The following is a 14,479-nucleotide window of genomic DNA, read 5'->3' as shown; positions in this document are numbered from 1 at the left end:
ACATGCGTACACATACATGCAGCTGCACATAAAGGAACACATGAACACACACACACACATACTACAGGTGGGATGGGGATATAATTAGTGGTAGAGTCTTGCTAGTACGTGTAAGACCCTGTCTTCAATTCCTACTACCTTAACTAACTATAAAGTTAAAAAAAAAAAAAAGATTAAGCATGATGGTACACACTTTTAAGCCCAGCATTGAGGCCCAAGGCCAACATGAATTGTGTGATGAGATTTTGTCTCTGAGAGATGAATGGTTGGTAGGCAGCCAGGCAGGCAGGCAGGCAAGCAAGCAAGCAAGCAGGCAGGCAGGCAGGCAGGCAGGTAGGTAAATAGGCAGGCAGGCAGCCAGGCAGGCAGGTAGGCAGGCAGGTAGGTAGGCAGGCAGGCAGGTAGGTAGGTAGGCAGGCAGGCAGGCAGGTAGGCAGGCAGGCAGGCAGCCAGGCAGGCAGCCAGGCAGGCAGGCAGGCAGGCAGGCAAATAGAGTGTGGGGAATTGCGCCTGAGTCCTCTGCAAGAACAGTATATGATTTTAACCCCCGAGCCATCTCTTCACCCCTGTCACAGATTTTACTGTCTTCAGTTGTTCATAGTATGAAATTGCCTTTATACCTTGCCTGTTTATTACATTCCTAAAAATGTAATTCCTAATTCTGTGTCCTTCTTATAAATTGTGTAAGATTGCAGGCTTCTAATGGGATGCAATACTGAGTAATATGCTTGTCTAAGCATGGCTACTTTATTTTCATTAAAAGATTTTGTCATTCAGCAATTTGCTAAGATTGATTCCAGCCCTTGATTTAGGTATTAATTGATTTAGGTATTAATTGATCTTAGCTATGAATATGGGTATTCATTTGTTAGTGGAGGAACCTGCAAAAGTTGTAGCTGCGATTTTGCTTGTAGAGAGGCCTCTGCTGTGTTTGGAGAGAAATTTTGAAAGGCTGAGTTTGTGGTTACCTTACCCGTCGTGATTTCCAGGATGTTCCATGTATCATCAACCATTAACCTGGAAAGGATGTTTGGGAGCAGCTGTGAAAGAAGGACCTGACGTCAGGCTTGTCTTAGCCCCATTCTCCAGTCCCCCTGCCTTTCTCCCCTCATCCTTGGGAGGCTGTTGTCCAGCTGCTTTTCTCAGTCATCCTGGTCATCTCATGAGCCAGAGCATCTTTCCCACGTGAAAATTCCTTCCTTGCCTTTCATAAACTATGATATCCTCAGTGCTCTTCTCTCCAGAGCCAGTGAGGAACACCCGCCCCAAGTAATAATGTAAGCACTGGATATTAGTTCTTGGGTAAATTTGATTTTTATCTCTTTATACGGTGCTCCAAACCTGGTAATTTTCCTATCAATCCCCACAGCAGTTCATGGGAGTAGAGTGACTTCCGAGAATGTTATCCTAAAAAATTTCTTTTGAAAAATGTGCCTGTGTGTGTGTGTGTGTGTGTGTGTGTGTGTGTGTGCGCGTGCGCGCGCACCCGTGGTTTATTTAAGACTCTGGCTTTTTAAGAGTCTTGGCTTTTGTTTTCTGGGCTCAGGTGAAGGCAGCGTTATGTATCTATAAGGTTCTGTGTTCCCCTTAACTCTCGTTTTCCTCCTATTAGAACAGCTTCCCTTCACCCTGTTTTCAAAACTTGCAGGGTGTAAAGGGCAGTTTATCAGCTGTCGTTGCTGATTATCGATCCCAGTGTAGCACGTGGACTCACTCCTCTGCCACCGACTCCTGTGGTATGATGTTGACTCTCACGGTAATTATCCTGGCATCTCACCTGCTTGAATTCACTAACTCCCTGAACAAGAAATACAGGCTACGAGGGGAGGAGGAGGAGCACATGCAATAGCTCTCTGAACTAGTATTGAGTGTTAGGAGGGGGAAAAGTAATCTTCCACCTGATTAAGGTGTTCTCTAGCATTTCTTTAGGCTGCAGCGGTGTCAATAGAGAACATTTTCCACTGCGCATGATAAACATTAATGGGCATAGCTGCTGTTAGCCATGCAGAGGAAAGGCCAGGTGTGGCTGGAGAAGTCATGTCTGTCTGGGAGATGAGTGGAGTGCAGATGATAGGGGCAGAAGCTTTGCTGTGCAGACTATAACAGGCTGGGCAATAAATACAAGCTTAGCCTTTGCTGTCTGTTTATTTATTTAGAGATGGTTTCTCTGTGTCCTGGCTGTCCCGGAACAGTGTAGACTAGGCTGGCCTCGACCTCAGAGATCCGCTTGCCTCTCTCCCTCCCAAGTGCTGGGATCAAAGGTGTGCACCACCACCGCCCAGCTACTTTATTTATTTATTTATTTATTTATTTATTTATTTATTTTTATTGTGAGTTGGGATTTACAGAGTGACTGGTATTTGTGCACTGACTTGAGGATGTGGTCTTGCTTGTGTTCCAGCCCCAAGCTTTGCTTGGTTGCGTTTTTGGTGGCGCTCCCCTCATCGCTATGGTTTTACTGTGGATAGTATTGACAGGGAGGGCTTGAGAGCTAGAACTGTGCCTCTTAAGTTACAACCGCTTTCCTTTGAAAACTTATTTTCAGAGTGTTTTGGCAGAGTATTTTTTAATCTGTATGAAATATATAACTTTTCCTTCTAAAATGTTGATGAAACAACTTTGAAAAAATGGGCCATTTTCATCTTTTCTGTGTTACCTGATGTACAGAGGATACCCTGAGGGAGAATGAAATTGTTAATACAGAAAAGACTTAATAATTTATGCATTCATTTGTTCATTCAGTCATTCATTTTAAACTAATTCTTTTGAAAGCACAAACAAGAGCCTGAAGGAAATCTTGCTTGGGAAAAAGAATCAAATTTAGGTTTTGGGCTTGTTAACTTGCTGTTGAAACAGAATATTAGATTTTAAAGTAATTCCACATGTGGACCCAGTCTGGTCATTTCTTTTTATGGGTGACGGGATGGAGGCCCGAAGAGCTTCACATATTCTGTGGGGACTCCTATTAATTGACAGAAAGAGTAAAATTTTGCTTCTCGTTTTTAGCTCATTTTTTCATGTTCCCTCCTCATTTTAGAGTTTCTCATGGAGCCTGTAGGTTTGAGGAAATAGGAGTAACTATAACATTTCTAAGATAATTGGGGAAGGCAGACCCCAAATTCCATTCATTGGAACTCAAAAAGTAACAAAGCAACTTCTGCTATATCATAGTGCCTGCAGAAGAACTCCTATGTTTAAAGCTCCGGCTTGCTTTTGCTCTGATCTCTGTGAGGGTTTTCCTGTGTTTACATAGGCTCCGAGGGGCTAACTGGGATCCAAGAGGGCTTCTTAGTGACATCATTTCATAGTCCTCTGGCCTATGGAATTGGGAAGAGCGTGGGGGACCCTGCTTATGTGCTCAGCATGCAGTGTAGGCAGCACTGTCAGTTGCTAAGTGTGTGATGCTGCAATAAAGTTTTCAGTCTTCCGTCACGCTCTCCACGGGAGACCTTGTTATCTACATTTTGTAGATGAAATGGAAGTATAATAATTTTCTTCTATAGCTAGTAAGATAGAAAGCCAGGATCATAAAAGCTCCATTTCCCTGCCTCTCAATATAAAGGCCTCACAGAGATCCAATAGAACAGATCTGGACTTTACCAAGTAAGTAAGTGGCCTTTTGTCATATGAGAGATTTCTTTTAGGAAATGGCTTTCCAGGGTTTTTGCTCACCATCACAGGGAGCTACGACTTGCTGTCAGGACTTTGTGTGACTCATTTTTTGCCCTTAGTCACAGGGCTGCCCTTGGATCAGAGAGCTGTCCTCCATCTGACCATTGTTCTTTCTTTGCAGAGAATAGTCCAGTATTGCTCAAGTTGGAAAAGGCTGTTGAGCTGAAAGAGGAAGTTGGCTAGGGGTGATATTTAACCAGCACACACACGAAGCAGTTCAAGTATAAAATGCTCATTCTGTACTATGTAATTTCTTGGTATAAAGCTATTTATAAAACAGGAACTACAAATGTTAGTACATGCATGCATGTATATGCGCACATGCGTGGCTCACAGTCATACAGTGCTTTACGAGCGAGCGTAGGTCCCAGCGCTGTGTGAGGCCTGAGAAGTCCTTAGCAGTAGTCACGACCGGGAGTCTTAGTAGGCTTGAGATTGCTGGAGGACATCTGTGTGCTTGTTAGTGATCCTGAATGTCTTGTTCCCGCACTTCCATTGCATAATTCTGTGACCTAGTTTGGCTAATCCATTGTAAGATATTGCCAAAGTTGGAGTGAAGGGTGGTGGTGTTGCCTAAAAAAAAAAAAAAAAGACAGGTAGCCAGCCTGACCTTGAAATCCCTTTGTTTCAGCCTCCTGACTGCTGAGATTACAGGAATGATCAGCTGTATGTGCACACATAAGCGCATGTATATATACACATATAAACATATAGCATACAACACATGCAGATGCCACACACACACCAACCCCCCCACAAACACATACATACATGCATATACACCCATACATACAACATACACACACCCCTGCACACACACACACACATACACACACACACACACACACACACACTAAATTAACATGATAAAAGGTAAAAACTGCTTTAGCTCCTTCACTTTGTGCAGTGGGCTGTGACCTGACTTGGCTGACTGTTGGCTGACTGATTTTCCCATTGTCTTTCTCCTCCTCTCTTTTAACAGTATAGAGGCTGAGCATGTAGCTCAGTGGTGAAACGCTTACCTGGCATGCACTAGGCCTTTAGTTCAGTACCTGTGACACAGAGACCCGCAAGCACAGCAACACTAAAGTGAGAGGAGGGGGAGAGCACCACCGATAGTCCTCATGGCTTTCTTCTGCTCATTTTCATGCTTAGTCTTATATTTTCTTTCATTGTTAGGGTGAGTAGCCTTAAAAAAAAGTGCCTACTTTATTTTTGTTTTTATTTTTTTTTAAGCCTTCTGTGTTTGGGATGAAACCAGGGTTCTTACTTGGACTTCCTAGCAGACAACACTCTACTCCCGAGCTACAGACCAAGTTTGATTTTTTTTTTTTTTTAAAGTATGTGTGTATGTCTGGGCAGTGGTGGTGCACACCTTTAATCCCAGCACTCAGGAGGCAGCGGGATCAGTCTCTGAGGTCAGGGCAAGCCAGTGAGTTCCAGGACAGCCAGGGCTACCCAGAGAAACTCTGTCTGGAAAAAACAAACCAAAAGTGTGTGAGAGAGAGAGCATATGTGTATGTGCACACTTGTACATGTCTGTGGGAGCATGTGTGTTTGATCAGGTATGTAGGAACATGTGCATACCTGTGTGTTTGGTTATGTGTCCTTGTGTGTATGTATGCAAATGTTTATTCATGTGTGTGTGGACATGTGCATGCAGGTATGTTTGTGCATGTATGTATGTGCATACATGTAGTTTGTTCATGTGTGTGCATGCATGTGCATACAAGTTTGTGTGCGTGTGTATGTGAGTGTGTGTGTGCGCGCACGTGCGCGTGGGTGTGTGTGTGTGGAGGCCAGTGGTGTTTGTCATCCTCAGGAAGGCTGTCTACCTCCTTGGAGACAGGCTTTCTCTGGCTGGCCAGTAAGTTCTTCACCTCCTGCTGGGCTTCCTAGTGCACACCACCACTCCTGGTGTTGGTACTGCTGGCTTTTTTAATGGGCTCTGGGGATCAGATTCAGTGTTTATGATTGCAAAGCAAGTGCTTTAGCAACTGAGCCCATGCCTACAAACCCCTGATTTTTGACCTTTTAAAGGACTTGCACTTAAAAGTTTTATGCTTAGTGATCTCTGGGAAAGTTGGAAAGGAATGATCACTGCATGCAATATCTGAAGGAATATTAGATTATTTCATCAAGTACATGACTCAGGATGGTTCTGTCACATTAGTGAAGACAAATGAGAGGAGCAGAATTCGCTCGAGAGCACAGGGTACTAGTGTTTGCCACACTGTGGCTGATGACAGGGACAATCTCTATTGATCGGTCCTCCCCCTTCCCGTCTTCACATTTCATTTATTTGTATTTTATTTTAATGATCTTACTCTGTTACCAGCTGCTGCGAACTCCTGGGCTCTGGCTGTTTCCTGCCTCACTCCTAGTAGCTGGGCCTACAGAGCAGCCCTCTACCAGCACCAGCCCTAGCACATGCCTGAATTTATAGATAAGGGTGTAGGATTACAGAGTGAAACAAGATCGAACGCTGTATAAAGCACTATCAGTCTGCACGTGTATGTCCAGTAGAGACCAGAGTTTAAACCAAATCTAACGCTGCTCATTTTAACAAATAATAATTGGAAAATTGATAAGGTAAAGGTTAACAGTGAATGAAGGTCCTTGAGAGAGTTAGCGCGCCTGTCCCTTGAGTCCGCAGATCTTCAAGCCTGGCCTCGCTGTGAGCAGCTCAGACTGCCGGAGAAGGGGGCAGTGGTGGAGACACGTACTGCAAGCCTCGGGGCTCAGGGGGCGTTTGTCAGGCAGCCTGAGTGAGTGAAGGGACGAGCCCCTCTTATCGAAGAGTTGTTTTCTGAATACAATGTACTGTTGCTGAAAATACACAAATAGCTAGAATGCAAATTCATCTTTATGCAGCCTGCCCTCCAATCCTGGTTCTTCCGTGTTACAGTTCAGATTGGTAAATCTTCTTAGAGATAATTTTTTATGTGTCTACACAGTTTTTTCCCACATAAATCTGGGGCTATGTTATCCTAATTGTGTAATTTTCTTCTCCCTCGGTGTAATAATTTAATCTCATGTACATATTTCCCTGTCAGTAAGATGACCTTCATTTGTGTATTCACTTTGAGATGAGGGTGTTGCCTGGGTTGTCTTAGAACTCTCAGCCTCACAGATCCTCGCCCCTCTGTGCCCTGAGCGCTGGGGTTACAGGCTTGCACTGCAACCTTGCTTCGGCACTCGCTTCCTTACCCAGGGAGAAGACACCACCATTTATCTAGATTGTTCTGACTGCTGCACATCTTAGTTCTCAGTCGACTAGAGTATCCTTGTGGAGACACATTTATTTGTTCTCAGGTGTGAAGTGAGTTTAAGTGGTGTGTAAGTGAAGGGTGAGGATTATGTTTTCCAGCCGTGGGTCAGGAAGAAGTACCCTGCCTCTATGCTGTGTGTTTGCTGCCTTCTGTGTTCCTGGAGTGTATGCAAAATCTCATTTGTAATGGAACATGCTTACTGAAATAACTTACAAAGGTTTTTAAATTGTTTTTCTTTCTTTCTTTTTTTTTTTTTAGAGAAATGTTCTTTTTGTTTTATTTATTACATATACAGTGTTCTGCCTGCATACCAGCAGGGGGCACCAGATCTCATTATAGATGGTTGTGAGCCCCCATGTGGTTGCTGGGAATTGAACTTAGGACCTTTGGAAGAGCAGCCAGTGCTCTTAACCTCTGAGCCATCTCTCCAGCCCTAAATTGTTTTTCTTTTCTTTTTAAATTTTGGATACTTAAAAGCTTCTAAGATGTATGTTCTCAGATGGAGCTGATAGAGTATTTATTCAGAGGTCACCCAGTTAGTGGAAATAGGAAATAAGGCTTATATCCTGGCTGTCTTTTGTTTATAGTCCATTGCTTGAGAATAGGAAGGTAGTCTTCCATTACTATCCAATTAAAACAAATTTTGGTTTGTTCTTAAAATAACTATTGGAAAATCACTAGGACATCAAGTAGATATGTGAAGATGGCATGAGGCTGTGGTTGGAGCTCAGTGGGAGGATACCTGCTTGGCAAGACTGAGGGTTTGGATCCTGTTGCCAGTGTGCACAGAGCGCATATGTAACTTAAGATGTAACATTTTGTCATACACTGCCTTTAGTGTAAAATCTTACCCTTAAAGAGTTTCAATTGTTGTATACTTGAGCATCTTTTGGATATATGCCCAGGAGTGGTATAGCTGGATCTTGAGGAAGCACTATTCCTAATTGTCTGAGAAAGCACCAGACTGATTTCCAGAGTGGTTGTACAAGTTTACATTCCCACCAGCAGTGGAGGAGGGTTCCCCTTTCTCCACAACCTCTCCAGCATGTGTTGTCACTTGAGTTCTTGATCTTAGCCATTCTGATGGGTGTAAAGTAAAATCTCAGGATTGTTTTGATTTGCATTTCCCTGATGACTGAGGACATTGAGCATTTCTTTACCTGTTTCTCTGTCATTTGATATTCCTCTATCGAGAATATCTCAATATTCTGTATATTGAATATACAATATACAATATACAATATTGAATATCTCAGTATTGAGATATTGAGATATTGATATTGAGATATTCAATATTGAATATCTCAATATTCTGAATATTCTGTTTAGCTCTGTACTCCATTTTTTAACTGGATTACTTGATTTGTTGCTGTTTAACTTCTTGAGTTCTTTATATATTCTGGATATTAGCCCTCTGTCAGATATAGGGTTGGTGAAGATCTTTCCCAATTTGTAGGCTGTCATTTTGTTCTCATGAAGTGTCCTTTGCTTTACAGAACCTTTTCAGTTTCATGAGGTCCCATTTATTGATTGTTGATCTTAGAGCCTGTGCTGTTGGTGTTCTGTTCAGGCATTTGCTCAACCATGTTCGTAGCAGCTTTACTTGTAATAGCCAGAAGCTGGAAACAACCCAGATGTCCCTCAATTGAGGAATGGATACAGAAGTTGTGGTACATTTACACAATGGAATACTACTCGGCAATTAAAAACAAGGAAATTATGAAATTTGCAGGCAAATGGTGGGAACTAGAAAAGAACATCCTGAGTGAGGTATCCCAGAAGCAGAAAGACACACAGGGTGTATACTCACTTATAAGTGGATATTAGACATATAATATAGGATGATCATACTAAAATCTGTACATCTAAAGAAGCTAAGCAAGAAGGAGGACCCTGCGTAAGAGTATCAATCTTCATTCAGAAAGGCAAACGGGATGGACATCGGAAGAGGGAGAAAACAGGGAACAGGACAGGAGCCTATCACAGAGGGCCTCTGGAAGACTCTACTCAGCAGGGTGTCAAAGCAGATGCAGAGACTCATAGCCAAACTTTGGGCAGAGTGCAGGGAATCTTATGAAAGAAGGGGAAGTTAGAAAGACCTGGAGGGGACAGGAGCTCCACAAGGAGAGCAACAGAATTAAACAATCTGGGCCCAGGGGTCTTTTCTGAGACTAATACTCCAACCAAGGACCATGCATTGAGATAACCTAGAACCCCTGCTCAGATGTAGCCCATGACAGCTCAGTCTCCAAGTGGGTTCCCTAGTAATGGGAACAGGGACTGTCTCTGACATGAACTCAGGGGCTGGCTCTTTGATTACCTCTCCTGAGGGGGGAGCAGCCTTACTAGGCCACAGAGGAAAACAGTGCAGCCAGTCCTGATGAGACCTGCTAGACCAGGGTCAGATGGAAAGGGAGGAGGACCTCCCCTATTACTGAGCTGGGGGAGGGGCATAGGGGAAGAAGAGGAATAGAGGGTGGGCTTGGGAGGGGATGAGGGAGGGGTCTACAGCTGGGATTCGAAGCAAATAAACTATAACAAACAAATAAATAAATAAATAAATTTTAAAAAAGAAAAAAAAAGTTTAATTGGTGTGGTGGCACACAACTGTGATCCCAGCACTTGGGGGCAGAGGCTGGTGGATCTCTGTGAGTTTGAGGCCAGCCTGGTTTAGGACAGCCAAGGCTACACGGAGAAACCCTGTATTGAAAAACAACAAAAGAGAGAGAGAGAAAAAAAAAAAAGGAAAAGAAAAAAAAGTTTTAATGGCACATGTTTTATTTTAGACATTTCTAGTTTTGGAATGTGGCCTGTGGTGGCATCGGTTGTCTGGCTTACTGTTTACTGTCTTCTTTTATATGATCTAACCTTTGCTGATTTTTCTGTATTAAAATTATATTGACGGAGAACAAATTATCCTTATGAGTTATTTCTCATAGTAAAAGTGCCTTTGATTACTAGTGCCTTGCTCTTTGGTGTCATATACTTCATCATCTACAAATCAGAATAAGTTAAGGCTCAACTATTAAAAAAGTTTCTACTCAATTTTTTATTTTGAAAACAGGCTTTTAGATGATTTTATTTGATTAGTGTCTTTTTCTGTATTTTATGGCTCTTGCTTACATACTCTTAATCCATTTTTAAAAACAAAACAGTTATTAATTTGAATTGTTATTAGTAATTAATTTGAATTGTAATTATTAGGTTTTACTTTGATAGCCAAATAACTAATAATTTGTAATATTAGTCATTAATTGCAATTATTAGTTATCAATACTTATTAACAACTATTAGTTATTAATTTGAATTGTATTAGTAATTAAGAGCAAGTTGCCCTGGGTATGGCAAGATGGCTCGGTGTTGCGACCACTTGCTTGTGTTCTGGAGGACCTGGATTCTGTGCCCCACGCTGTGTCAGAGGTCCAGCTGTCTCAGCTCCAGCTCCAGGGGATCGATGCCTCTGGCTTCTGTGGACACTCATGTAATCGTGCACATACCACATACATACATGTAGTTAAAAATACATGTTAGGAAAGTAAGTTGGTCCAATGTAACCTCTGATTGGCTTCAGCAGCAATTCTCTTATCTGTCAATTGCATTTTATGTAAATGGTCATCATATTTGCGTAGAAGCTAATTTTTAAGTACGTCTATGTTTTCACTTAGGATGAAAAGTTACTTCTCAAGAGTAAAGCGTCCCTTTTCCCTTTAAGGCAATGAGCTAACTCTCTCTATTCAATGTTCCTAGGGCCGCATTGGAGGAAGTGGAGGGCGATGTGGCTGAGCTGGAACTGAAGCTGGACAAGGTAAACTTCACACTTCACTCTGGAAAACAGCAACTCCTGCTTCCCACAGTGAGCAGTCAGTGCCCAGTCTGGGACCTCTGTGAGAACAGCTGCTGTCGCCCTGACTGCACGCAGGAGGAAACGAAGGCTAGAGGTCTCAAGGAGCTTGCCTGTTCAGAGATTAGCTGTGAGAACAAGGGCCTGTGCCCACCCCTGACTTCAGAAGCTCGCAGGGCTTCCTTTATGTTGTTAGAAGTTTGTTCTGTCTGCTCTGATTTTTCACTTTTGATACTTAATGGGTTTCATATATAACCTGATGATCCTTGTTGCACATTTAGGTGTTGCTAGGTGCAAATACAAATAAAATGTAAAGTGTTTATTCCATTTTTTAAGCTAATTCCAGAAATGTTTAAAGTACTTAATAGTTACGCAGTTATATTTTCTGTAAGGGTAACTGCACCCTGAGTCCCATCTTCTGTGTTGTTATTGACAGTGATTTTTGGATGTGTGTCCATGAAGCATTGCCATCTGTGTGCCAAGCAGAGCGTTGGAATGAGAAATACATGGCTTTGAGCCATCTTTTCAGACTTTCTTCCATAACTGCTGTTCAATGACATCTCTCCAGATCCCTAGGGACAGGCATAAGTTTACAGTACGTCTCCTGACAGTGATTTCCTGTTGTACACGTAAAGGGCTTTGCTGTGGAAAAGTCTTTTCAGACGTTACGGTACATAAGCGTCACCTGGGGATCTTTTGGCGGGGTGATGCAGGTCGAAAGAACCTTCCAATCTTAAATGATCAAAATACTGGAATTCTAGAGTCTTTCTTAACTAAAAGGGACTCAACATGGAAAGACTTAACAGTGTTTAAAGTAATTGCTCTCCGACCCTTGCTTTTGTTTATTCTTAAAGATCTGTAGTTGTTTTCTATGTTTCTCTGGGTTAAGATCTAAATTGCTATAAAATAAATGCACCTGCTCAAATTCTTAAGCTCTTGTCTTTTTACCTTGGAGCTATGGGGTGTTAGGGAGGAGAGCATGAGGAACATGAGGGACAGGGATTACGGATGTAAGCATGAAGGACATATGGGGGTGCTGCCTTCAGCTGACAGCGCTGCACACGGCATCATTGGAAATCACAGCAGGGACAAGCTAGGCTTGCTTGGTGACTAGTTCTTGTTTGGTTCGCATAGATCCTGTGCCCCCAGTGGTTGTGTCTGTCTTGTGAAGAATGCTTTCGGAGTGGTATTGTTCACCGATCCGGTTATCCATTCTGCAAGGTGTTCTGGTGTTTTCACAACACAGTGTCTCACAGTTGCTGTCCAGGTCTGATCTCTGTACCTATTGTGTCTTCTCTCTGGTGTAGTTGGTTTGTGTTACCTGTTTGTGTGGTTGATCTCTTTAAATATCAGCTCAATTTCCACCAAACCTCTAGCTTTTTTGTTGTTGTTGTTGTTCTTCCTGTATTGCATCATTTCTTGAATGCACTTTCACTTAAACTACTACAGTGTGACAGTATTATTTGTAGCAGAGCCTTGAGCTTGAGAGCAAAGGGCCTGGAGTCACCTAGTTTTGCAGGAGACTCTATCATATAACTGTAATTACATAGCTTTGGGTAAAGCTCCCTACATTTCTGGGCCTTGGTTTCTTACTTTTCAAACCAGGGAAAAATCAGGGCATCTGCCTCTCCCACTGAGGTGTTATAAGAACAACTCAAACTAATCTATCATGGAAAGTGCCTACCGTGATTCTTGGTGCATGGTGAATGCTATTTATTTTTATTTTCTTTTTTTATGTGCATGGGTGATTGACCAACATGTATGTCTATGCACCACTTATGTGCCTGGTGCCCACGGCATGAAGAGATGTTGAGTTACAGAAGGCTGTGAGGCACCACATGGGTACTAGGAATTGAACCCTGGTTCTCTGGAAGAGAATGCTCTTAACTGCCAAGCTGTCTCTCTAGCCCCAACATGGTAAATGCTAAGTAAACAGTAATAGATGATAATGTTTTCAACAGACAGCTCCTTGGAGATTTGGACTGTCTTTAGATGACAAACTCACTCCACAAACAAACAAAGGAAACTTTCTGCTCTTGCGCTTACTGGGCACAAAGCCCATGTTTACTTATTTCTGATCTTCACTACAGTGCTGCAAAGTTGGTATCATCCTCAGTTAGACATGGAAAAATGAGGGGGGGGAGAGATAAGGAGGGAGGGAGGGAGAGAGAGAAGAAGGAGGGGAGAGAGAATGAGTGTATTACTGTCTAGGCACTGAGTTGTTTGTGTTCCTATAAACTGGCAAGTGCCTATGACAGGAACCTGGCAGCGAGAAATTGTTGGATGAATGAGTTAGGCTACCAGCCTGACATTTTAGACCAAGTCGATATTTATACTGAGGTAAAAACTCTTTTAGCCCTTCATTATTCAGTTATATTTTTATCCATTGCTGCCACGTAGTAGGCAAGTCCTCTGCCCTGCCTGCATTACCAAGCCAGCCTTTCCTCTGCCCTGCCTGCATTACCCAGCCAGCCTTTCCTCTGCCCTGCCTGCATTACCCAGCCAGCCTTTCCTCTGCCCTTCCTGCATTACCCAGCCAGCCTTTCCTCTGCCCTTCCTGCATTTCCCAGCCAGCCTTTCCTCTGCCCTGCCTGCATTACCCAGCCAGCCTTTCCTCTGCCCTTCCTGCATTACCCAGCCAGCCTTTCCTCTGCCCTTCCTGCATTACCCAGCCAGCCTTTCCTCTGCCCTTCCTGCATTACCAAGCCAGCCTTTCCTCTGCCCTTCCTGCATTACCCAGCCAGCCTTTCCTCTGCCCTTCCTGCATTACCCAGCCAGCCTTTCCTCTGCCCTTCCTGCATTACCCAGCCAGCCTTTCCTCTGCCCTTCCTGCATTACCCAGCCAGCCTTTCCTCTGCCCTTCCTGCATTACCAAGCCAGCCTTTCCTCTGCCCTTCCTGCATTACCCAGCCAGCCTTTCCTCTGCCCTTCCTGCATTACCCAGCCAGCCTTTCCTCTGCCCTTCCTGCATTACCCAGCCAGCCTTTCCTCTGCCCTTCCTGCATTACCCAGCCAGCCTTTCCTCTGCCCTGCCTGCATTACCAAGCCAGCCTTTCCTCTGCCCTTCCTGCATTACCCAGCCAGCCTTTCCTCTGCCCTTCCTGCATTACCCAGCCAGCCTTTCCTCTGCCCTTCCTGCATTACCCAGCCAGCCTTTCCTCTGCCCTTCCTGCATTACCCAGCCAGCCTTTCCTCTGCCCTTCCTGCATTACCCAGCCAGCCTTTCCTCTGCCCTGCCTGCATTACCAAGCCAGCCTTTCCTCTGCCCTGCCTGCATTACCCAGCCAGCCTTTCCTCTGCCCTGCCTGCATTACCCAGCCAGCCTTTCCTCTGCCCTTCCTGCATTACCCAGCCAGCCTTTCCTCTGCCCTGCCTGCATTACCCAGCCAGCCTTTCCTCTGCCCTTCCTGCATTACCCAGCCAGCCTTTCCTCTGCCCTTCCTGCATACCAAGCCAGCCTTTCCTCTGCCCTTCCTGCATTACCCAGCCAGCCTTTCCTCTGCCCTGCCTGCATTACCAAGCCAGCCTTTCCTCTGCCCTTCCTGCATTACCCAGCCAGCCTTTCCGCTGCCCTGCCTGCATTACCAAGCCAGCCTTTCCTCTGCCCTTCCTGCATTACCAAGCCAGCCTTTCCTCTTGGGCAGCGGCAGTGTGTGCTCCTACCTGTCAGCGTGCTTGCTCCGCGAAGGCCACT

The 14,479-nt window shown here is 44.0% G+C and overlaps 1 protein-coding gene across 5 annotated transcripts in view; it reads left to right on the top strand.

Moving 5' to 3' along the window:
• Positions 1–14,479, top strand: part of Acap2 (ArfGAP with coiled-coil, ankyrin repeat and PH domains 2) — a 113,376-nt gene that overhangs the window by 30,397 nt on the left and 68,500 nt on the right. For all 5 annotated transcript variants that reach the window (XR_009586952.1, XR_009586954.1, XM_021651226.2 and 2 more), the window contains exon 2: positions 10,692–10,749. Coding sequence is in view for 3 of the 5 variants with exons in the window: in XM_021651226.2 (XP_021506901.1) it covers positions 10,692–10,749 (58 nt within the window). In the remaining 2 variants the exon portion in view is untranslated. The remainder of the gene's footprint in view (positions 1–10,691; positions 10,750–14,479) is intronic.

This window comes from Meriones unguiculatus, chromosome 17, assembly GCF_030254825.1.
Source record: "Meriones unguiculatus strain TT.TT164.6M chromosome 17, Bangor_MerUng_6.1, whole genome shotgun sequence".
Lineage (NCBI taxonomy): Eukaryota > Metazoa > Chordata > Mammalia > Rodentia > Muridae > Meriones > Meriones unguiculatus.
Note: the sequence above shows the minus strand (reverse complement) of the source record. Positions and strands in the feature narration are given on the sequence as shown.